Below are 25,895 nucleotides of genomic sequence, written 5' to 3'. Positions count from 1 at the left end.
GGGAAAGGATCATACTAGTTGAAGAATCAAGATGGAGAAAATTTTCCAAGCAACTGGAACGTGGTACACCTCAAGAGATACTATTGCTGATGAACATCACCTGTACTAAAAATATTTGCTGCACTCTTTTTCCCTTTATTCAGTTTTTGTCTTAATTGGGTTTTTCTGCAAAGGTTTTTAATGAGGCAACAACGGAAGCATACTACCAAGAAAGTTTCATTAGCAGCAATAAGACCTTTTAATAACAAGGCACACAAGCGAAGAACCATTTGGACGGTTAGATAATCTTTTACTCGCTTGCAAAGTTCCTACTGGGAAGTTAAATTTACTATTGAACAGAGATTACCCGACCGTTCACAAGTGCAAGCCACTAGGGATCGTTAGATAGTTTTTGGCTCGATAGCATAAATTCCTAAGGAGAAGTGAAGTTTGTTTCCAAACTGGAGATTATCTAGCAATTCATTAGTGGAAACTTCTAATGCTCGAACATGCATTGTTCGCATCCGAACATTGGGGGGAATGATATGAGGATATGGCAACAACGACTACTGCTACGAACGAAATACAAAACCCGAAAATATAATTGTATCATCAGGATTAGGTACTGCACAGCCAGCCCCATAGAAACAAGTTGTATAAATTAGCCACAAGAAATGGCATGGAAGGAATATAGTAAAGTCCTTCTATTTCGATCTTGTTTCTTATCTGAACGATCAAATGATTTTGTAATTTGAAAGTTAAACAAGTACTTCAAAAGCCAGTGCCGTAATGAACAGGAGATGTCCTCTTTAAGATCACCTTAAACATAAAAGGGCCCTCTCTCATGAAAGCCCTCACGTTAAGGGGTTGATTTCGGAAGAACTTATGCCCGGAATCCAAATGCTTTCAGGAAAAAATACACCTGAATCCTTGCACAAAAAGACGCAAAAACCAAACTTGTGCAAATACTTAAACGAAAAAAAGACGCAAAGAGAAAACTTGCGCAAATACATAAACAAAAAAAGACGCAGAGATTAAAACTTGCATAATGTTTAAACGAAGATGCACATAAAGGAAAACTCATGTAATACTTGAGTAAAAAGTGTGTTTATTTACAACGAATATGATAGAAGTACAAAATTTGGAAAAAGAAATCAAAAGCTAGGCTGTTGCATCTCTGAAACCCAGAAGAAGAGAAGCATCCGCGCCCCTAGGAGAAGGGGGTAGATCCGTCGCCAATTCTATATCTTGGACTTCATCATTTTGGCCTTTAGCTTCATCACCTTCTGGTTCCTCTTTAGTTCCCGAGAACTCAGAATCAGAACTAGAAGAATCGGTAGCATAGGCCTGGCCGGAAGACCTCTTTTTGCAGCTAACTCCAGCTCAAGGGCCTTAGCTATTTCGGTGTTAAAGTCAATGACACCTGCTTTGGCCTCTTCCAAGGTTTTTCTCATCATGCTATGCATAGAATGTGATTTCTCAACAATGACGGAAGTAGCTCGGCGCTGGAGTTCTTCTTTAAGTTGGTTAACCTCGACAAAAAGACTGTCCTGCGTGGATCTTGTGGCCCGGAGGCTGACATTAAGGTCACAAACAATTGAGCTAAAAACCTTGTTATGTTCTGTGATCCTCTTATACCTCTCCTCTAATCGAGAATACTTCTCCTCAGCAGCAACAATCTCTTCGGTTTTGGAGTGTAACGCTGCCTCCAAGTTATTCAATCTTTCGATGGAAGCGGCCTCACGATCGGATGCAGCAAGAACGACATTTTGAACCTCAACCCATTTGGCCTTAGCTTCTTAAAATTACACCCTCAACTAGGTGGTCTCTTGGCCAAGGGTCACTACATCTTGTTCACTTTGTTGCAACCGAGCCTCTGGTACATCGGCCTCATCAGCCTTAGTTTCCAGTCCAGATAAGCGAGCAGCAATTTAGTCCCGCTCGACCAAAAGTTGATCCCGCTCAAAAGTAAGTTACTCTTTATCTCGAATCAGTATTTGGAGGCCCTCGAAAGTGAGAAAATTGTCCTGTGGAAAAAAATACGCAAACTTAGAATATTACTATATCAATGATAGAAGCAATAACGAAGGAAACGAAGAATATACCGCCGTGGCGTTGTGCATAGCATTGTTCAATAAGCACTCTCCCGAGAGAGTTTGTATCTTCTCCCTATCTTTTTCTGAAGACAAAGGCTTTAGATAGTTAGCAAGCTCCACTGGCCGGGACAACAAATTGCATCTGGTAGTGACCGAGAGAGTAACGCTCCTCCTCCTTTGCGGATTTTCTGAGGGGCAGCGTAGTTTCCCCCCAAATTCCCATGAACTGGGGACTAGGGGAGGGGAACATCATTTTCTCGAACAGATGCAGCTGGTGGAGATGATGTAGTAGTTGCTAGTGGAAGAGCTAGTGAAGAAGGAGATGAAGCTAATGGCATTGAAGGGTGAGAAGCAGTTGCGACAAATGTCGTGCTGGTTGTTGATTCCTCATCAACCGAAGATGGCAGAGATTTGGTACTCAGCCTAACGATACCAGGCACAGTGACTATGATCCGGAAATGGGAGTTGGCATTTTCTACCATTTCAAACTCCCCCCAAAGCGCTGAGGCATCGTCCTCAGTTGGTATAACTAACTCAACAAATTGAGCATTCTATTGAGTTGACGAAAGTCATCACCTTCTATGTAGAGAAACCCCCTCATTACTAGCTTCTCCATCATCATCATCATATAGAAGCATGGAATCTATGGCCGACTTGGTACAACACTCGACTCCACATCATCATAAGACGATTTGACATGACACTCCTTGCCCTTTTATTTTTTACCCTGTCCGTAGAGGAACGTCTCTTTTTGCTTGCTTGCTTTCCGGCCTGGGACTCCAAAAAGAAACACTTACACCCAAAACAGGCATGGAAATGCCTGTTCGAGTAAATGCCTCCTGAAGTAGCCTCGTTGCATCAACAAGATTAGCCAAAACATCCTCATCGAGGATGATAACCGAGCCCTGGGGTAGACATGAATTCAGCAAAAAGAGAAAGTATTAATCAACTTCCTCATACGAAAAGTGAAGATGAAATGAGTCCAATTTACCATGATTTTTGGCCTTCCACCCATATTTAAGGGCCAGTTCTTTCCATGTGCAAGTCTCAGGCTTGGTTACGTCCAAGATTTTCGAGACCCACTAGCCCAAGCCTTCAACCCAAGGTGGTACTCATCAAGTTGCTGAAATAAGAGAAAGAAGAAGGGTCAATATTGATATGAGATGATCTTTAAAGAAAGAAAGGTTAAACAAAGAACTTATGAGTGCGGTTCCATGATTCCGGAAAGGATGAAGCCGTTGTCGGAATGATATCATTAGTGGCAATTGCAACAAACAGTTCCATCCACCCATGGTCGTTATCATCATCCATGCTAGATAGCAAAGCATGGTGACCACGTTTGCTGAAATTTACCATTCTCCTGCGGAAGATAATAGGGGAATAGAGGTTCATCACGTGAGCTAGGGATAACTCTTCTCCTATCTCCTATCTCCTGGCACAGGCACTGAAGACAAGCGATTGTCCTCCATACGGAAGGGCTTACTTATGCGAAACACACCTGGTAGCGGAGGTAGAACTCCATGATGAAGGAGTCAAGCTCTCACTCAAAGAAAACGCTTCTAAAGTGAAGGGATACGTATAAAAATACGTAAAACCCTTCTTGGGTAAGGTTACCCACTCCGCCAGATCAAGAGCAATAATGTCTAAATGCTGGCAATGGTAGGATGGAAGAAGGGCATCTGCCAAAGGCCCATGTACGAGGGTTAGCAGAAGGAAATTTCTCTTCGAAGTCTTTAGTTGTGACAAGATTTCTAGGGATGATGGTGCTCACCATAAGAGGGGTAGCCTCGTTGTCTTTGCCTTTGTTCTTTGAGGAACTAGGGTTTTTAGAAGAAGAAGTCATTCTATATTGGAAAAGAAGGAAAGGCTTTTCTCTTTAGAAGAAGGTTAAAAAAAGGTTGAAGACAAAGTACGAAATGAGTGAATAGAGTTTGAGAAAGTTTGAAGAATTATGAAGTATAAATGAAGAAGTTTGATGCGTAGAAATGAAGGAATAGGCGGATAAAATGGTGGATATAATTACCTCGATAACCGAAAAAAGTAATGCTAAATCATGGGATGACGTGTGTTCGGGGAATTAAATGCATATAGACGTACGTCTAATTAACAGTCAGAAAACATTTCAGAGGGACTCAATGAATTTCCCACCAAAGAAGGAGTTTCTACCAACTTCCCGATGACACAAATTTATGCCACCAGAAAGCAGGGGGACTATCTGTATAGGGTAAAATATATTTATATTAAATGATTGTATGAGGAAGTGACACGTGGAGCCGAAGATAGAAGAAAGTTGAATCCGAAGGCAATGATCTCGTCTGTTACTAGAGAGAATTATACTCACAAAGATGAAATAAATATCTGCCACCCGGTAGCATTTAATGAGGAATATTCTATTGCATTAAGTACACAACCCATTACAAGGAATAAGGCATTCACTGCCTGTCTTTACACATTCTTCAATGGCCCTCATAATTGACATTAAAGAGGGGCTTGATCGCAAAACCGTGTTCCCTAGGTGCAGCTATAAATAGTGAGCTCCATTATAATTGTAAATGACACGAATTTTCTGGCAAACATGCGCAACTTTCTATTCAAAGCTCAATATAATCTTATCTTCGTGTTTAATAATATCATTGCTATTGTGCCGGGAAGCCCTGCTCCCATAATTACCATTTTTTCTATTTATCACAATTTCTAGGCTAAGTATCTTATTTTTATCTAATTCATCTATTATTTCAGGATCAAATTACTTCACATGTCTATAAACCACGTATAAATTTAATTGCATCATTTTATGAGTAAACAATATATATATATATATATATATATATATATATATATATATATATATATATATATATATATATATATTGTGTGTGTGTGTGTGTGTTTATAATATTTTTATCTAATTCATCTATTATTTCAGGATCAAATTAATTCACATGTCTATAAACCACGTATAAATTTAATTGTACCGTTTACGGGTAAACATTTTATATATATATATATATATATATATATATACATATATTGAGTTGTATCTAATAATAAGTTTTAAATATATATCTTTATAGTCGATATTTTGAGCATTTTTTGCTTAAATAAAAAATCAAATTTGTTGAGTTCTTAAAATTCAAAACCAAATCAAAGTCAATCAAAATATTATCGGGTTATCAATTTGATTCAATTCTCGATTTAGTTAGGATTTTTTAACATTCCGTAAACACCCTTAGTGGTAGATGTTGCAGAAGAGTATTTAATTGGAAAGGAAAGTTTTTATTAATTCGATATTGATGTTTTAAAAGTCAATACCACAAAAGAGGGGGTGATTTGTGTGGTACCCAATTTTCCCTTAACTGAACTATAGAAAAACCTAGTTCTTCTAGGTGTTCCAACTACTACTATTTGCGGAATAGTAAATACTTAAAATAAAGAACACAGAGACTTTTACGTGGAAAACACCTGGCTCAAAAGGTGAAAAAACCACGACCTACTACTCAGCAGGATTTTCCCAAACTTTCACTAAAATCACTGAGCCAAAACAACATTTACAAAATTTTTTGTAAACCTAAGGATTAACTCTAATCTTGTTGTTTCACACAGCCTTTACTGTTGCAATAACTTCAAGTTAATACTAACTTGAACTCTCTAAGTAACTAATAAAATTACTTTTATGAAAGCTGAAAGGTACAATGTAAAATCACCTACTACAATTGAACTAGAATAAAAGATAGACACAAGGAATTGGTTCTTCTATCTCGTTCAAGTAGCTTCAGGATTGCACACTCGAATCACACATAAATTGCTTGCAAAATCGCCTTGCTATTTTGCTCTCAATTTAAGTTTAACTTCTGCTTATGTGCATTACCTATAAAAGAGAACAACACTAACATTTAATAGATTAGTATCAGAGTTTGAATGGGATTCAATTGCTACTCTTCTATCGTAGAAGAGTTCATGGTGATCTCAAACTCTAACATTATCTTCTTCCTAAACTGTGTTCTCTTCATATAAGGAGTTTTTTTCTCCTTATCCAATATGTAACCTTTTCGATCAGATCAAGAGATATTGCTTCTTGATCAGTTAGATTTATCTCCTTCACGTGCATCTCACATATACAGGTTGATCATGACTATGCTTCACAAGATGGACCTGGTCCATGTCTGAGTTCTTTTGTCAATCTTCAAAACTTCACCTGTTCTTGGGCCAACAAATTCTCCCTTTTTGATGATGACAAACTCTGTGCTTTTTTACTTATTTGGATCCTGTAAGAACTCAGCTTAACCATCAATACAAATTTAGTAAATTCACGTATCATCAAGGACCAGGTTAATTAGGTTATAAATATCACTTATTCAGAATGTGTAAAGCACAATATCTCTTCCCCCTTTTGGCATCATCGAAAAGTTGCATACAAAGTGTGACTCCCAGATTTTAATAAGTACTCATGGCCACTGGAGCAACTGCAAGTGCAATCATGGTTTAATCATCAGTAATCAAACAAACATATTTAAACTATCAAGGAAATATTAACATTGAACAAGAGCAAAAATAGTAGATATCATTGATAGAAGTTATGTTGCTACCACAATCCACAACCAGAAAGCAAAAACATTTAAAACATGCGCAAAAAGATAGAAAAATCCATAATCTGAGTCACTGAAGGTACTAGATAGGTTCATGAGACAAAAGCTAGAATTCCTAAGGCTTGGGGGAGCTACAGGGTTGGTTTTGGGCTTGGAGAAGATTCAGCATATTATGAAGAATTCCATCATTCTTCTCCTTTTCCTTGGTAAGCTCAGTTCTTAAAGCATCCCTCTCAGATTCCTCTTTTGCCACACGAGCCTTGAGCCTAGCTATCTCAGCATCCTTGGCTTCACATTCCTGAACAAGAGCCCTGACTTTACTGTTGATAGGAGTCTTCTTGGATAAACTAGGTTCAGTTAGGATGGCATTGACTAAGTAGTCACAAGAAATCAGAGTGTTAATGCCAAAGTGATCCTTGCTTGATGTCATTTCCCATTTCTTCAGAGGCACATTGCACCTATCCAGAATCGTAGCCAGAATAAAGCCATAGGGGGTAGCATGAGCCTTGGAGCCATTGATGACCCTGTCTAGCAGCTTGATGATGATGGCAAGCTAATTAATTTGCCTTGCACTTTCCAGGAACACCATAAGAACTAGGTCCATATAATTTGCAATATGCCTTCTCTCCTGTCTGGGCAATAGATACTTATTGACAAATTCAAACAAGACCTTGTGCTGAGGCCTCATTTAACTTTTCTGAACAGCCCTAGCCTCATTCACATCTTCAGCATCACAAAAACTCCTGGTAATGTCAAGGGCAGTAGGAAGGGAGTCAGGCAAGGCCACATTTGCCTTGTATAGTCATCAAATCCTTCAGAGGGTATATCAAGGATCTCTCTCAGTTTTTCTGCATCAAAGGACACTTGAACTCCTTTCACCAGGCTGCTAACCTTGCCATCCTTAACCTCTGCATTTGCCATGAACTCAATAATCTCATTCCTGGCTAGCCTACCATCCATCTGAAGGACCATGTCCTTCCACCCCTGAGCAGCTAAGGCATCCACCAGTCTCATCATTCCTAGTTCCACCGGGTCTTTCAGCAGTCTACCCTTCAAAATCTTTCTTTTGCCAAATATGGAAAGCTTGTCTTGTTTACCATCAGACTCATCTCCAGAAATTCTTACTAGTTTACTTTTCACTGCAGACCTTGTCCTCTTGGCTAATGAAGGTTCAACGGCCTCAGACACAGAGGAAGACTTCTTGGAAGAAGTCTTGGGCTTTTTGGGCTTGGGGGTCTGAACCTCCACTGTTTGAACTTCCTTCCGATGGACTTGTTCCATCTCCTCAACCTCCACAGCCTCTGAGGACTCTACAACCTTCCCTTTTCCTTTAGCCATCTTTTTCTTCTTACTCTCAGCTAGAGCCTTTTGTAGATCACTCTCACTCTACTTCTTATAGCTCTTCCCTTTGGTAATGACATTTCAGTAGTTGTTGGGTATGGAGCCTTTCTTTTCTTGGAGGGTTTAGGAGCATTATGGGCTTTTGGTGTAGGAGTTATTCATTTCTTTGGATCATAACTTGCCCCAACATTTTTCAACAGGTCTACTAGGGTCTCTTCAGTAGATGAACCAGGTTTATCTCCTTGTGTGCTTAGATTAACTAACCCTTCAGCAGCTTCACCAGAATCACTTCCCCCTCACTTCTTTCCACTCTCTTGTTCAACAACACAGATAGCAAGCACAGACACATCAGTAGTGGATGAATGATCAACCACTTGTTTCCCATTTTCCCTCTCTTCACCACATGCACCCTCTCTCTCTTATTCTTTTTCAAATTTCTTTTTACCCCCACTCCTTCGTAACTCAGGTAATTCTACCTCTCTAATAGGACCAACTAGAATAAACCTAGTTTCTAGATTTTCAGACAAAGAAGAACTTACCTTAGAAGGGGATTCTTGAGTCTTCTCAGAGTTAGAAGACCCAGGTCCTTCCCCCTCACTAGCTGATTTATATGACTCAGAATCAGAGTTGGAGTTAGAGTCTTGGGACAGGCTTTCCTTTAATTTCTCATTTAACTTCTTTGAGAGAACTCCAGATGCTACTGTTTTTCGAGCAAGCATTTTCACACTTCTCAGCCTGGGGTTTGGAGATGTCCTAGGTGGAGGAGGGGCAGATGAATTAGAGGGAGTGGTTGGTGAAGGAGTTCCAGGATGGTCTTGTGGATTTGTCATGATCGCTGGTTTCTTGGGAGAATTGGTGAGTTAGAATTTTGGAGAAGAAAGCAAGTAGAAGTGAAGAGGGATTTTTGACGGTTTAGAATTATGGAGATGGCAGGAGGTAATGATGTGTATTTAAAAGGAAATACACATTTAATGTATAACGGCAGCCTTATCAGTGGTCAATTAGAGGTCTAATCAACCTGAAATTTTAGGTTTGAATGAACGGTTAGGCTTCCCTAGATTTTAGGCAATTTTTTGTGGTTTAGAGTTCTAAGGCTAACGGAACTGGTTCAAAACTAACGGATAGAATTTTCTAAGGAATTGAACAATTGTAGGACTTCTGCTCATGATTTAAATATTTATATTTCTGATTGTGCAGAGTATAGAAAACATACCTTAGCTTTCAGTGAACCCATACTAATGAACCATGTTCTTCATTTAGAATTCTCTTGAACATGCCTCAATTTACCATAATAGAGAAAATTTTGTAAGAGATCAGTGAGTCATATTAACACATGTCACAGGAGTATACTTATGCAATATGAAGTTGAGTAAAGATTAATCTAGATATTTACACAAGATCAGATTTCCTAGCCAAAATTTTTTTTCTTTTCATTTTTCCTTTTTTTCAATTTTTTTTTTCATTTTTTCTCATTGTGCATTATGAGCTGGTCCTATTAGGTGATCTTAATCATCCCTAATTCCAACCTGTTCCTCTCAAAGTTTTCTCTACTCAGTGCTTTAGTGAAGATGTCATCAATTTGTTTATCAGTAGCACAGAATTCTATAGAGATCAATCCTTTCTCATAGTTATCTCTTAAGAAGTGGTGTCTAACATCTATGTGCTTAGTCCTCTTATGATGAACATGGTTTTTTGTCATACTTATAGCACTAGTGTTATCACAGAAGATGGGAATGCAACAAACCTCAATGCCAAAATCTATTAGCTGCTGTTTGATCTACAACAATTGAGCACAACAAGAGGCAGTAACAACATATTCAGCCTCAGCAGTGGATAATGCCACTAAATTTTGCTTTTTAGTGGCCCGTGATACAAGACATGAACCAAGAAAATGTGTCATACCTGAGGTGTTCTTCCTATCCACAAGGAAACCTGCATAATTAGCATCAACACACTCTACTAGATTGAAATTACTACCTTTAGGGTACCAAAGACACAGATCAGTTGTGCCTTTCAAATATCTCAGTATCCTATTAACAACAGCCAAGTGAGATTCCTTTGGATTAGCTTGAAAATGAGCACAAAGCCCTACACTAAAAACTATATCAGGTCTGCTGGCAGTAAGATACAGAAGTGAACCAATCATACCCCTATACAACTTCTGATCAACAGATGAACCAGGTTCATCTATGTCTAATTTAGTGGCAGTTGCAATGGAGGTGTCTATTTCCTTTGATTCATCCATTTTAAACTTTTTGATCAATTCTTTTGCATATTTCTGCTGATGGATCATGGTTCTATTTGGGTTTTGTTTGATCTGTAAGCCTAAGAAAAAGTTAAGATCACCCATCATACTCATTTCAAACTCACTCCCCATTAACTTGGCAAAATCCTTACTTAGTTTGTCAGTGGTTGCCCCAAAAATTATTTCATCAACATATATTTGTACCACAAGAAGATCCTTACCTTTTTCACTCAAGAATAGAGTACTGTCAATTTTACCTCTTTTGTAGCCATGTTCAAGCAGGAATTTGGACAATCGTTCATACCATGCTTTAGGAGCCTGCTTGAGTCCATAGAGAGCCTTGTCTAATTTGTACACATGTTCTGGACATTCCTTGCTCTCAAACCCTGGATGTTGTTTAACAAACACTTCTTCTTTTAGGTAGACATTCAGGAAGACACTTTTGACATCCATCTGATGAAGAGTGAATTCCATGTGTGCTGCAAAATCTATGAGAAGTCTTATTGCCTCCAGTCTTGCAACTGGAGCAAAAGTCTCATCATAATCTATACCCTCCTCTTGGCTGTAACCTTGGACCACCAGTCTTCCCTTGTTTCTTGTAATTGTTCCATCTTCATCAAGCTTATTTCTGAAGACCCATTTTGTGCCAATCACTTATCTGTCCTTGGGTCTTGGAACTAGATGTCAAACTTGACTTCTCTCGAACTGATTGAGTTCATCTTGCATTGCATTTACCCAATCTGCATCTTGCAAAGCCTCAACCATATTTTTAGGTTCAATAAGAGATAGGAAAGCATCAAAAGCACACAGATTCTTTAATTGTGATCTAGTTTTGACTCCAGAGGTTGGATTAGTAATTATGTTCTCAATGGGATGAGAACTTTGATACTTGTGAGGTTTCACAACCAACTGATTTCTGCTTGATGTTTCTCCCATGTTCTGTAGCTGAGGAACAAGGTCATGAACAGGTTCCTTTGGGGGATTGGATTCAGTTCCTCTTTGATCAGTTCCTCCTGTCAGGTTGCCCTAGATGGAAGAACCTGTTCCATCACATGTTCCTTCTTTTGGTGCCACTTTAGCTTGAGCTGAGACTTCACTCAAATCTTTAACCAGCCCAATAGCTTCATATTCATGTTCTTGTCTCTCTGAAAGAATGTTAGTTTCATCAAACACTACATGTACACTTTCTTTTACACATAAAGTTCTTTTACTGAACACTTTATATGCTTTGCTATGTGAACAATATCCCAAGAATACTCCCTCATCACTTCTGGGATAAAAGTTACCTAGGGAGTCCTTTCCATTATTGTGCACAAAACACTTGTATCCAAATGCCCTAAGATGGGATATATTTGGTTTTCTCCCTTTAAGTAACTCATATGGAGTCTTCTCTATAAGAGGTCTAGTCATGCATCTATTTATGATATAACATGCAGTGTTTACAGCCTTTGCCCAAAAGCTATGGGGCAGTTTACTAGAAAGAAGCATAGTCCTATCCATATCTTCAAGGGTCCTGTTCTTTCTTTCAACTACTCCATTTTGTTAAGGAGTCCTAGGGGCAGAGAAGTTATGATCTATACCATGCTAATCACAAAATTCAGCAAACTTAGCATTTTTAAATTCAGTTTCATGATCAGACCTGATGGAGGCAAGTTGATTACCTAGTTGTTTATGAGTTTTTCTAACAAAGGCAGTAAACATGTCAAATGCTTCATCCTTAGATGTTAAGAATAGTACCCAGGTTAACCTATAATAATCATCAATAAGTACCATCACATATTTCTTACCACCTCTGCTCAATGTTCTCATTGGACCACAAAGATCCATATGAACCAGTTCCAACGTCCTGGTTGCTTACCATTTTCTTGCTTTTAAAGGATGATCTTACCTGCTTCCCCCTTACACAGGCCTCACAAACTTTGTCTTCCTTGAACTTGATGTTAGGTAACCCTATAACCAAGTCCTTGGAGATTAATTTGTTGAGTTGATTCAGACTTGCATGACCAAGTCTTTTGTGCCACAGGAGGGGATCATTGTCCAACACACTCAAACAAGTGAGTTCATTTTCTGAGAGAGTGGACAAATCTACAATTTCAATATTGTTAACTCTTTTTTCCTGCAAAACAATCTTGTCAGTGGTAAGGTTAATCACAAAGTATTTGGTAGAGGTAAATGCTACAAGGTTACCTCTGTCACACAGTTGTGATACACTGATTAGGCTATATTTCAAGCCATCTATCAAGTAGACATTCTCAATGGAGTGTGAGTCTATCTTTCCTACTTTTCCAACCCCAATAATCTCACCTTTCTTCCTATTTCCAAAGGAGACATTACCTCATTTTAAGTTCTCAAGTGAAAAGAATTGGTTCTTGCTTCCAGTCATATGTTTTAAGCAGCCACTATCCATGTACCATATTTGGCCACTTCCCTTCACTTGGACCTGCAAAACAAAATCAGGGGTTAGTCTTAGGAACCCAAACTATTTTGGGTCCCTTTCTATAGGCAAAGGGGTAGGTTAAATTCCTTTTAGCCCACCCAGGCAGCCTATTTTTCTCTAGAACAAAGGCTTTGTTCTTTTGGCTGGCCTTTTCTTTTGCATTACATTCAATTTTGTAATGACTAGTCTTGCCACAGTGTGTGCAGATTTTATTTTCAAGAAGAGTGAGGTACTTGCTTTTGGGGTCCCACTTAGGTGCTTGTTCCCCATAGCCAAGTCCTCTCTTGTTTCTACTGTGATGTTCTTGTTGCCAAGATAGTGCATCAAAAGCCTTATTCCATTTGCAAGTTCTGTCTAGTTCATGCTTTACCTTCCCTAGGTCTTCTTTTAAGAATCTTATCTGCTTATCTTTACTGTACAACTCATCCTTCATTTTTCCTAGGTTTTCTTCTAAGGTGAGATGTGAGTGATCAACTTTCTTCTTATCTATTCCAAATTTCACTTTTAAATTTTTAGACCTTAGTTCAAGGAAACTAGTGTCAAGTTCAAGAACTTGGTTTTTCAACTCAGCATTTTTACTGTCACTCTCATTAGCCCTAGATTCTAGATTTTTGCACTTGGCTTTTAAGATCACACACTCCCTAGACAGCTCTTCCTTCTCATTGTTAATTATATCAGACTCATTGATGAAGTACAACAATAGTTCAGACAACCTATCTTTAGACAGAAATTTAATCTTGTCTTTAAGATGAAGCACACTTACCTCTTGTTCATCATCTGATTCACTGACGCCCATAAGTGCTTGTTCCTCTTCAACTTTATCTTCTGAATCTTTATCTAATGTTTCTCCCCAAGTAGCAACCATAGCCTTTGTTGATCCTTTGTTCCTTTTGGGTTGAATCTGTTACTTCTTCCTGTTCTTTCGTTCATCCCTTTCCTTCTTCCATTCAATTTCCCACTGAGGATAGTTCTTGATCATGTGATCAGTCTTGTCACATTTGTAGCAACCTTCGTTGGTCTGTTTCTTAGGAGCCCTTGGTTTGTTGAAAGTTATACCTCTTGAAGAACCCTTTCCTCTCAATAGGTACTTTTTGAAATCCCTTGTGATCATGGCCATTTCATCATCCTCCAGATCTGCACCTTCAGCTATTCTGAGAGCCAAACTCTTCTGCTTCTTGGGTGCATCCATTTTCAAGGTTTGCCTTCTCAGTTCACAGGCAATGAGGTTTCCAATCAGTTCATCCAACTTGAGAGTAGCAATGTTCTTTAATTCCTAAATAGCGGTGATTTTGCTTTCCCAAGTCACTGGTAAGACCCTTGTCAAGATCTTCTCAACCTTGTTTTCTTCAAGGATAATTCTCCCAAGAGATTTAAGTTCATTTCTTAGTGTTGTGAACCTTGTGTACATCTCCTGGATAGTTTCTCCTTCCTTCATAGTGAAATTCTCGTATTGAGAATATAGCAGTGTTCCTCTTGATCTCTATACTTGAGGAGTTCCATCATGAGCCACTTGTAAAGTGTCCCATATCTCCTTAGCAGTGGTACAACTTTGAATCCTCTTGTACTCGTCTGGACCCGGTCCACACACAAGACATTTCTTGGCCTTGGCATTTTTCTCCCATTTCTTCACTTCAACAGTACAGTCAGCTCTTGTCTTTGGTATATCCACTCCTTCAACATTCTTCTTTGTAGTCGCCAGGGGACCATCAATGACTATGTACCAGAGTTCATAGTCTTCTCCTATGATATGATCTCTCATCTTGTTCTTCCACCAAGAATAGTACTGACCATTAAAGAGTGGAGGCCTAGCAGTGGATTGCCCTTCCCAGTTTCTAGGTGGTCCACTCATCTTGATCTTTTCCTAAGGTGTTAACCTCTTCAAGGATAACCCGCTCTGATACCAATTGATATTTTAAACATTAATAGCACACAAGAGGGGAGGTGATTTGTGTGGTACCCAATTTTTGCTTAACTGAACTATAGAAGAACCTGGTTATTCTAGGTGCTCCAACTACTACTGTTTGTGGAATAGTAAATACAGAAAATAAAAAACACAGAGATTTTTACGTGGAAAACACCTGGCTCAAAAGGTGAAAAAACCACGACCTACTACTCAGTAGGATTTTCCCAAACTTCCACTAAAATCACTGAGCCAAAACAACATTTACAAAAACTCTTTGTAAACATAAAGATTAACTCTAATCCTGTTGTGGCGCACAACCTCAACTATTGCGACAACTTCAAGTTAACACTAACTTGAACTCTCTAAATACCTAATACAATTGCTTCTATGAAAGCTGAAAGGTACAATTAAAATCACCTACTACAATTGAACTAGAATAAAAGATAGACACATGGAACTGGTTCTTCTATCTCGTTCAAGTAGCTTCAGGATTGCACACTCGAATCACACATAAATTGCTTGCAAAATCGCCTTGCTCTTTTGCTCTCAATTTAAGTTTAACTTTTGCTTAGTGCATTACCTATAAAAGAGAAAACACTAACATTTAATAGGTTAGTAATCAGAGTTTGACTGGGATTCAATTGCTAATCTTTTATCGTAGAAGAGTTCATGGTGATCTCAAACGCTAACACTATCTTCTTCCTAAACTGTGTTCTCTTCATATAAGGAGTCTTTCTCTCCTTATCCAATATACAACCTTTTCGATCAGATCAAGAGATATTGCTTCTTGATCAGTTAGATTTATCTCCTTCATGTGCATCTCACATGTACAGGTTGATCATGACTGTGCTTCACAAGATGGACCTGGTCCGTGTCTGAGTTCTTTTGTCAATCTTCAAAACTTCACCTATTCTTGGGCCAACAGATATGTTTACCCTCAAAATTGGATAACAATTAAATTTATAAGTGGTTTTAAGGATATGTGGATTAATTTAACACAAAATGATGAATTGAATTGCAATTAAAGCGAACAATGATAAAATAAATTCAAACCGTGTGACTTGAACAATTATAGCCTTGAAAAAATGAGTCTCACTTGAACTGGATACAATCCAAATGATATCAGATACAGAAAAACAATAGCTTATAGAAAATAGTATTATATTGCTTTGGGATATGTGTAAAAATGTGCTTTACAAATAATCAGACCCTCTTTATATAGTAGGAGAGTCCTACTTTAGGTCCAATTCTATAAAAGTTAAAAATCCCATGATTTACTAATTATCGATTTCTCATTGATACGTGCCAAGATTTACGCTGTGATACCCGACTGGTTACAGATATTTCACCTTCTGTTATTCGGTCTAGCAATGTTTCTCGAGCTCATTCGAGGTTAGGGTTAATTCTGGGGTTAGGACTCGATGTTCTTGAGGACAGGCACTCTGACCTCATATCTTGGTTCGATGGAACCCGGGGTCGGTCTTCAACCCAGCGTGTTTCAATCCCGATCTGTCGTGTAATAGACGAGTCCGATTTCAATCGTATACAGATAGTCCTCTTATTTTTTGGAGAGTAAATGACAAGAAAAAATATGAGCTCCCAATTTTCACCTCGATACTCTGTGTCAGAAATGACAAAATCAACGAAATGTCTCGTCAGTCACGTCTTAAGGGCATTAAATGCTCGTTAGTTGCTGGTTGGCCACCTCTGGTTTTGAACCATTATTTGACAACTATTAATTACCCCTTCTTCATCCATTCAAACCTTCTCTACTCTTTTTCTTATATATCTTGGAATTTTATAGCACTTGTGCCCAGATTTCTTGAGCTTTTTGTAAGAGCTCTTGCTTGTCTTCACCTAAAATCGTCAAGTATTCCCTTTTTACTTCCTCTCCTTCATATTTTACACTTTATTTTGAAAAGAAAATGGCGAAGACTTCTAAGACAGTTCCTAAAAAAGAAACTACTTCTCCATCACGGTCGGTCGGCAAGGAACCAGCGATGGAACTTCCTCTTGATGCATTTATTCCTAGCCGGTGTTCGGTGGCCGCTGACTTCATAGTTGAAAAACTTCACAAGTTCTGGGCCGGGGTGAGAAAGTATCAAGGTATATTTGCTCGATCACCGAAGAGACCCTCCCTACAATCATAAAGGACTGCAACTGGGTCAGAAAAGACATGGTGGTTCCCCGGGCCCAAAAAAGATATCACTACCCACATTAAGGGATACTTAAGTGTTTACACTTATTCCTTTATGTTGGGCCCATTGGACCCGGTGATCACTCAATTCTGTAAAAGGTTCGAGGTGTGCCTTATTCAGATCCACCCCTCGTTCTGGAGGATAGTTATTCTTCTCCAATTTTTTGTGAGCAAGATTAACGGATGCCTATTCACCGTTGGCCATCTGATGCGCCTATAAAACCCCCGATTCTTCTGGGGGGACTGGTTAAACTTGCGCGTCGGGCCTCTAAAGCCTCGTTCTCGAGCATCGATGAAGATCGAGATCAAGGTTAGCTAGGCTGATTTGTCCGAGTGAGGACCTCGGACCTGATCCCAGCCAAGGACATGTCGTTCCCCGAGGGCTGGAACACAAAACGTAAATAAAGTTCTGTTTTTCCCAGAATTTTATTTTTACTCTATTTTACTCCTTTCTTATAAATGTTCGTTGTCGATGCAACTATTGTTTGGGTTCCGTATGCGGTTCCTCAACTCAAGGAATGGGTTAAGGACATCGTCTCACAGAAAACGTATTCCTAGTGCGCATGGCGTGAACTTTTGAAGGGCCAGTGGGAGGCCCTTTCTCACGATGAGATTACTTTCTTGAGTGTGCAACACTGTGATCCCTTTTATGATGTTGGGTTCTTACTTATTTCTTTTTTCTTTGTAGGTCTTTCCAAGGATGTCGCCATGAGGCTTCCATCTAGTAACAAGGACAACTCCGCCAAGTCCCCTGCTTCGAGGAATGAGAAGAAGAGGATAAGGGTTCCGAGTTCTCCGAACTCGGAGAAGAAAAAACCAAAAAGGAGGTTGGTGCGCAAATCCAAGGAAAGCACCAACACCCGAGAGCTCCTATCGGACTCAATCCACTAGCTAAGGGATGATTCTGAAGAAGAAGAAGAAACTTACCAACTAGTGGCCCGCATGCGAGGCAACACTGAACTGTTTCAAAGCAGGGGGCCGATGAAGAGGCAGCGATCGAGGCCTCCAAACCCGAGAGGGGCGAGGCCGATTTATCCCAAGTTGAGGAGGCCGATAGAGAGGTTGCGGCTGATGCTCCTCAGGTAGAGGATAATGCCCCAAAGTATGCACTTGGAGTGATAGATCTCTTTGAGTTTCCCATATTTATCGACTCCATGATCCACGATGCCCAAAGGCTAAAAGGATGCCCAAATGAGGGGCCCCAAGGGGTGGTAGACCCCTTCACAACTTCTTTGACTATTTTAGACTCTACCGCCTCAGAAGACGTCATTGAGTTGGGTGACTTACCGGTACTAAAGAAGAGTCTGTCTTCGGGAACCAACGGGCCTTCTTCGAGCTTAAAACTAGTAAACTGGTTCCTAAAAAAGGAGACCGCCCAATCCTAACTGGCTTTGGCTGAGGTCAGCTCCGAGATGTAAAGGAGAAGTCCTTGGTGCAGGCTAGGAAGATCGAGGAGCTCCAGTCCCAGTTGAATTCGTTCATCTTTGATCTAGAAAATCTGACCACGGAGATTAAAGCAGTCAAGTCGGAGGCCAAAGTAAATAAAGTTAATACCGATAGATGGTGGCCACTTATAAGGACGATGCCGAGGCAGCTCAGGTTTAAGCAAAAGACATCATCAAGTATGCTAAGTGGCAATCTCAAAGAGAGGCCTTAGAGGAAATTCATGCTCGGGGTTTCAACTTATCAGTTGAGATAGAGAATGCCAAAGAGCTCGAAGTTGAGGCCAAAAATTGGCCTATCTCGAAGATGACGAGGAGCTCGAAGATTTGGGCGAGTCCAAGGATGGCAAAGATCCCGAGGGTGATAAGGGGGCCCCGACAAGACTAGACCACTTAGGCTTTTTGTAAATGTTTCTTGTTTTTTACTTTTTGTTTTACCTTTTGGTTGAGGCTGTTTGACCTCTGTAAAGAATTTGAGGTCGTTTTGGCCTTTTTAAGAAATTTTTGATATGTATATAAAGCCTTTTTTCTTTCCCTTCAGCAATTTCTAAATTTTTTGCTTTGTCATTTATATTTGCAAAGATTAAAATGCCATAGCATCAAATAGTTAGGTTATACTTGAGGGTTCGAACAATCCTTGCCTTCAATATTATTTTGTTTTAAGGCATCGTGGGGTTTCGGCATGATCGAAATTTTTTCCTTAAAGTACTTATACTTTCTTAGATCAAAGTTTTCCTAGGGTAGCTTTTAGAACTGCTTAAGAAATTTTAAGGCCTTTTTGTTACGGGTCTTGGACATCTCCGAGCCGTTTCAATCTGGCCGTAGCCTTTTTAGTTCGGGTGTCGCCCAGTGTATTGGTCACCCCGAGTTATCCGGGATTGCCTAGGATAACAGTCTCCAAATGGGGATTGTCGTGGCCTTTAAGATTCGGGCGTTGCCTGATAGGTCTTATACCCCTGAGCTTCGATAGCCTGGACCATTCGAATTTGTTTTCGGACGGTAGTCCCCGAGTGAGAGTAATTGTTTGAACTCGAATAAAGATTGCCCTTGGGATCGATACCTTTAGGGGATTGAATGTAGGAAATTCCTTGAGAGATGCAACAAAATATTTTTAAAAGGGCAAAATATTTATCCGCAAAGAAGAGATTTTTTATATTCTTATGTAAAATAGTTATACATGCGTACATGCTTTGTGCTAGGGCTCGAGAAATCTATGTGGGCATGGTTCATTTGACCGTTTTGCCCTTACAATAAGTCCTATATATCGAGATCCTTCAATCACGAAGTTTCTTTCCTTGCTAAAGTCGATATCCGAGGATATTGCCCCCTAATATCGAGGTTGATTGTAGAGAGAAGCCTCAGATACTATTGATGCAATATTTGACAGAGATTTATAACCGGCCTTCTATTCTAAGTTAGCAAGATCCAGTATTTCCTCGTTAAAAACGTTGCCTGAAAACGCATTTGGGACAAAACCGGTTAAGGAAAAAGAGTGCAACGCGTGCTTTCAGACATAAAAATCTATACCACTTCTTGTTGGTTACCTGCAAGTGTTAGTTTAAAAATAAGTAAAAAGGAAATATACGGGGTCATATCTTGGCAGTAGTATCGCTTTAAGTGAATTATATTCCAGTTATTCAGTTGTTGCTTGCCCTTCATTGTTCCGAGTTTGTAGGACCCCTTTCCGGTGATCTCAATAATCTGGTATGGTCCTTCCCAGTTCAGTCTCAATCCCTTCATTCAGGTTTCGAGTGCTTAGTGTGACCTTCCTTAGTACTAAGTCCCCGATATTGAAGTGTCGGAGGTTGGCACTTCGATTGTAGTATCTTTTGATTCGCTGTTTTTGGGCGGCCAACCGGACTAGAGCTACTTTGCACCTTTCATCCAATAGCTCTAGGCTTGTGCTCATGGCCTCTTTGTTCAATTCCTTGGTAGAATATCAGAATCTGATACTTGGTTCACCGAGCTCGACCGGAATTAGAGCTTCGGTACCGTAAACCAAAGAGAATGGGGTGGCCTCGGTATTGGACTTTGAGGTCATACGGTATGCCTATAGGACTTCAGGCAGGATATCCTTCCATTTCCCTTTAGCTTCAGTTAACCTCTTTTTGAGGTTTTGGAGTACAGTTTTGTTATTCTGTTTGGCTGTTCCCACTAGGGTGAGAGGGTGTTGACAGGATCCTTTTGATCTTATAGTCTTTGAGAAATTTGGTCACTTTATAGCCGATAAATTGTTTCTTGTTATTGCATAGGATTTCGGATGACTTTCTGAACCAACATATAATGTGGTCCAGATGAAGTTGATGACTTCCTTCTCCCTGACCTTCTCGTATGTCTGAGATTCAACCCACTTAGAAAAATAGTCAGTCATAAACAATATAAATTGAGCCTTACTGGGTGCCCATTGAAGGGGGTCAACGATGTCTATTTCACACATTATGAACGGCCATGGTGTCAAAACTGAATGTAGCAGCTCTCCGGGTTGATGTATCATCGGAGCATGTTTTGACATTCATCACATTTTCCTACGAACTCCTTTACGTCCTTTTCCATATCTATCCAGTAGTAACAACTCTGATTACTTTCGAACCAATGATTCGGCGCCTAAAATATTTTCGCAGGAACCCTCGTGAACTTCCCTCAGAAAGTACTCGGTATCTCCTGGCCCTAAACATATTGCTAATGGGCCATCGAACGTTCTTCTAAACAAGGTTCCATCTTCGGAAAAGCTAAAGTGGGATGCCTTTGTACGCAAGGTCCTCGATTCTTTTGGATTTGAGGGCAGTTTCCCCGTCTTCAAATATTCTACATAATTTTTTCTCCAATCCCAAGTCAAGCTTGTAGAGTTTATTTCGGTGTGACATTCTTCCACTACCGATCTCATGAGTTGTATGACTGCCCCCGAGTTGAGCTCGTTATCCTCGACCGATGACCCTAAGTTTGAAAGAGCATCAACCTCACTATTCTGATCCCGAGGTACGTGTTGCAAGGTTCACTCCTTGAATCAGTGTAATGTTACCTGCAACTTATCTAGGTATCTTTGCATTCGTTCTTCTCTGACCTCGAATGTCACATTAACTTGGTTTACCACAAGGAAGGAGTCACACTTAGATTCCATCACCTCCGCCCCCAAGCTTTTGGCTAGTTCGAGACCTGCAATCATGGCCTCATATTATGCTTCATTGTTAGTCAATTTCACAGTTCTAATGGATTGTCTAACTACATTTCATGTAGATGGCTTCAATAAGATGTCAAGTCCGGACCCTTTTGCATTCGAGGTGCCATCCGTAAAGAAGGTCCAGATCCACAAAGACGTCCCTGAGTTTACCAACAACTCTTTTTCAACCTCGGGTATTAGGGCCGATGTAAAGTTGGCCACAAAATCTGCCAAAATTTTAGAATTGATGGTTGTCCGGGGTCAATAATCAATATCATCCGCTTATTTCCACGACCCATTTAGCCAATCATCCCAAGAGTTCGGGTTTATGCATTATATTTCACAACTGATAAGTTGTTACAACACATATGGGATGGCACTACAAATATGGTTTCAATTTCGTAGAGGCGCTTAGCAAAGTGAGCGCCAATTTTTCTAGGTAAGGGTACCTAGTTTCGGCCTCACCTAGAGTCCTACTAACAAAATAAATTGGAAATTACGTACCTTGTTCTTCCCGGACCAGGACCCCACTTACCGCTATCTCTGATACAGCTAAGTACGGGTATAGTTGTTTATCTGCCTTCTGTGTTTGAAGCAATGGTGGGCTCGATAGATGCCTCTTGATGTCCTCCAATGACCATTGGCACTCTAGGGTCAACGAAAAGTTATTCTTCTTCTTTAGTAGCGAGAAGAATCAGTGACTCTTATTTGAGGATCTCGAGATGAATCGCCCTAGGGGCGGCTATACATCTGGTTAATCTTTGCACGACCTTCACGTTGTCCAAGACCATGATATATTCGATGGCTTTGATCTTGATGGGGTTGATCTCGATTCCCCAATTTTATACCATAAACCTAAGGACTTTACCTAATCCGACTCCGAATGCACATTTCTACGGGTTAAGCTTCATATTGTACTTCTTCAATATGCTGAAGGTTTCCTGAAAATGCTTTAAATGGTCTTCTACTTGCAGGGACTTAACCAACATATCATCAATGTGAACTTCCATTGATTTCCCTATTTGTTTTTCGAACATCCGATTTACTAGGCGTTGATAAGTGGCACTAAAGTTTTTTTAGTCCGAATGGCATTACGTTATAGCAATATGTGCTCTGCTTAGTGATGAAAGAGGTTTTTTCCGGATCATCTAGGTTCATCCGAATTTGGTTGTACACGGAGTAGGCGTCGAGAAAACTAAGGATCCTTATAGTCTACAAACATTCTTAATTTGTTCCCCTTTTTAGGGACTACTACTACGTTTACTAACCAATCCAGGTATTTTACCTTCCGAATGGACCCTATTTTAAGAAGTTTAGATACCTCGTCCTTGGTGAAAGCATGTTTGATTTCGGACTAGGGACTCCTTTTCTGCTTGACCGATTGGAATTTTAGATCCAGGCTTAGCTTGTGCGTGGTTATCTCCGGTGATATCCCTGTCATATCAAGATGGAACCAAGTGAAACAATCTGTTAGAAACTGTGCATCCACCAGACTGTATAGAGAACCGGGTTCTCTATCTGTTTCCTCTGAAAAATACTAATGAACCAAACTGTTTAGCAATCTGGTCCTATTAGTTTGGTACAATGCTAAGTTTGTGTGAATCAACCAAATAGTAAAGTACTTGGTCCTTTAACCGGTTCTACTGTTAACGCTAGTAAAGCTGAATGTAAATAAGGCCGAGGATTTTTACGTGGAAAAATCCCACACAAGGGGATAAAAAAATCACGACCTACACCTGTAGGCTTTTAACTTCACTAACTTGCAATCTCCATATTACAAGCCACTTTACAATAACTCTATTGCAAAGACTTAACTAACTTGTGATGCTCTCATCACAAGCCACTCTATAACTATCCTAGTTACAAAAAATTTGACTAACTTGTGGTATTTCCACCACAAGCCACTTTGTCACACTACGGTTACAAAGGCTTTGACTAACTTGTGATGTTTCTACCACAAGCCACTTTGTCACACTACGGTTACAAAGGATTTTTCTTATGACTCAATCTAATCAACGCTTCTAAGAAAGCTGGATAGGAGTTACAATGAAGAACACATAACAAAGACTCAACAACTTTAATGACTTAAGATATCATCAATCTCAGATCAGGTCCTTGAGGTTGCAGCAGCTTTGTTCTTGAGAGAGGTTCTTAAACACTTGAGAGAATATTTTCCTTTCTTGATTTTGCAAGTGTTAAAATAGAATATTGTGCCTTGCATGCGGTTTATACTACACAAGACATTACCTTAGTGACGTCAATTCATAATGGTGATGTCCAATCTCAATGGAAAGTGACTGTTGCACTGTCTATTGCTCTGTCTGCTGTACTATTACAGGCAGTCACTTTCTGCAGTTGCTTTCCAGTTGTAGTTGACTTTGTACTTCTGTCAGAGAACCCTAAGGGACCAAGTCCCTGTTTTGATCCTCTTTGTACAGTTGCGGACAATCACTCAGTTGTGTTCCAGCTGTATATTTGACTTGTACTTCTGTTAGAAAACCTTAAGAGATCAGGTCCCTGTTGTGTTCCTCTTTGTACAGTTGCGGACAGTCACTTTTAGCTGTTGCGATCCAGCTGTATAGTTGACTTGTACTTCTGTCAGGGGAGCATCAAGGGATTCGGTTCCTGATCTGGTACTTGTGCACACTGCCCAAATTGTCTTGAGTTGAGTAACTTGAATCATTGTACTTTAGTTGATCAGAGAATGAGTGGGCACTGGAAACAGTGCAGCGCGGCAGAATCTTCATTTCTAGCTGTGTCCAATTGACTTTGTACTGCCGTGAAGAACCCACAAGAGTATCAGGTCCTTGTCTGGGTTCCTACCTCCTGAAGCTGTAGCAAGTTCACATTTGGTTGGAATCCATTAGTTGCAGTGTAATCCAAGTGAGTCTATTTCCCTATTTGGTTCTTGACATTAAGTTTTTTAGATCATCAAAATACAAGGCAAAGATATTGAAAACCTATTAATTTCCCCCTTTTTGATGACGACAAACTTAGAATTGATATTCCCCATGAGAACCAGATTTCCACATTGTTCCCCCTACGAATCAGCCATATTCCTCATGAGAACCGAACCTAGGGAACTGATCACAACTGGTTTCTCAAGACTGTTTGGTAAATCATCAAAACTCAAAGTACCATAGCTTATTAATTTCCCCCTTTTGATGAATGACAAACCCAGAATTATTCCCCCTGAGAATCAGGTTCCTTATCTGCACTGATCACATCCGGTCCGTACCTAATATGTTGAGAACGTTTGTCATCATCAAAACATGACATAGAGTAACTTAGATCAATTTCCCCCTTTTGACGATGACAAACCTACCTTTCTCATTCTTCTTGAGAACCAGATTACTCACATGTTTCCCCGCGAATCAGACCTATAATCAACATATTATCAGCACGTTCCCCCTACGAAGCACAACCATCAGCAACGTTCCCTCTGTGAAGCAGAGCCATTTTTCATGCACAACAAACATGTCAATTCGATTTTGTTCCTCCCCTATGTGGACACCTATATTACTTCCCCCTTTTGGCATCATCAAAAAGAATAACAGAAGAAGTACTACCAAAAAGAAGTTCAGCAACATTAATTCAGGCCACTGCAACACAGCATAAACAAGAACAAGAACAACAAGTGAATGTCAGTACACAAAATAGAGTGATTGCCCGTAGTGGAGTAATTATGATAAAATCACATTAGCTTCAACAATACCTAATATGACAATTTAAATAACTGAAGTACCAATGTGATCAAATATAGGGATCAAAAGAAGGTAAGAATTCAAGGGAATTTGGAAGGAGTGAAGGACATGGATCACTAGGCAGGAAGAAAAGTAAGAGACTAAGGCTTTGATGAGCTTGTCCATTTGTTCATTTACTCTCCTTTGATCAATGATCATCTGCTTTCTCAGTTCCTTCACCTGTTTCCTCAATCTTTCATTCTTACCCTTCAACTTAGCATTTTATTCTGCCGAGGGTCCTCGAGGACCAGGTTCTCAACCTATCTGAATATGTTGAGCCATCAACTAACCCACCAAGAATCTCCCCAAGTTTTGTCTCATTAAGAACAGACTCAGTCCCATGCACATATAGCATCATATTATCACATAAAATATAGATGTTTTTACTTCTTCTTCATGAACATTGGGACTTGTAGGAACAAAGAGGTGATTCCAATTTTTAGAACTTAACAATGTCGAGAGGTTCCTCTATTTTTCAGCAATATCAGAGTCAACACTGCCTTACAACACCTTTTGAGACTTCAACGTCTTCTCCCTCCAAACCTAATGGCTCAACATTTTGCTTTTGTAAGGAACCAGGTTCCTCACTTACACTACCCTTTCTATCCCTGAGCACCCTGTCTCCCTCTTCTTCTTCTCAATCTGTTTTACCCTTATCATCTGCTGTATCTTTCTCAACCAACTTTCTTTTCTCTATTTTTTCCCACTTCATTCTCTCTTCCACAATCACCACATCAGCAGGTCACACCACTTCATCATCGACCAGCCT

At 39.8% G+C, this 25,895-nt stretch overlaps 2 protein-coding genes across 2 annotated transcripts; both read right to left on the bottom strand.

The window, feature by feature from the left end:
- Positions 1-10,931: 10,931 nt before the first annotated feature.
- On the bottom strand, positions 10,932-13,549 carry LOC138885941 (uncharacterized). The gene is made up of 3 exons (XM_070166948.1): positions 12,850-13,549; positions 11,358-11,419; positions 10,932-11,273 (listed from the first exon to the last, which is right to left on the bottom strand). Exons 1-3 carry the CDS (start codon positions 13,547-13,549, stop codon positions 10,932-10,934), a joined length of 1,104 nt encoding a protein of 367 aa, XP_070023049.1.
- A 277-nt stretch (positions 13,550-13,826) lies between these two features.
- Positions 13,827-14,533, bottom strand: LOC138885940 (uncharacterized). The gene is made up of 4 exons (XM_070166946.1): positions 14,473-14,533; positions 14,171-14,397; positions 14,000-14,113; positions 13,827-13,886 (listed from the first exon to the last, which is right to left on the bottom strand). The coding sequence occupies exons 1-4, from the start codon at positions 14,531-14,533 to the stop codon at positions 13,827-13,829; spliced, it is 462 nt and encodes a 153-aa protein (XP_070023047.1).
- Between the last annotated feature and the right edge of the window lie 11,362 nt (positions 14,534-25,895).

Source organism: Nicotiana sylvestris, chromosome 2, assembly GCF_000393655.2.
Source record: "Nicotiana sylvestris chromosome 2, ASM39365v2, whole genome shotgun sequence".
NCBI classification, from domain to species: Eukaryota; Viridiplantae; Streptophyta; class Magnoliopsida; order Solanales; family Solanaceae; genus Nicotiana; species Nicotiana sylvestris.
The sequence above is the reverse complement of the archived record's forward strand: the minus strand, read 5'-3'. Positions and strand labels throughout refer to the sequence as shown.

Coding starts and splice junctions, on each gene's coding strand:
- LOC138885941 (XM_070166948.1), bottom strand. CDS start 13,549: ATGGTTGCTACTTGGGGAGAAACATTAGATAAAGATTCAGAAGATAAA. Junction 11,420..12,849: donor TAGTCATTACAAAATTGAAT/GTAATGCAAAAG, acceptor GTGTACATGTAG/TGTTTGATGAAACTAACATT. Junction 11,274..11,357: donor AATATGAAGCTATTGGGCTG/GTTAAAGATTTG, acceptor TCTTCCATCTAG/GGCAACCTGACAGGAGGAAC.
- LOC138885940 (XM_070166946.1), bottom strand. CDS start 14,533: ATGAGTGGACCACCTAGAAACTGGGAAGGGCAATCCACTGCTAGGCCT. Junction 14,114..14,170: donor CTCATGATGGAACTCCTCAA/GTATAGAGATCA, acceptor TTCACTATGAAG/GAAGGAGAAACTATCCAGGA. Junction 13,887..13,999: donor TTGAGAAGATCTTGACAAGG/GTCTTACCAGTG, acceptor TGAACTGAGAAG/GCAAACCTTGAAAATGGATG.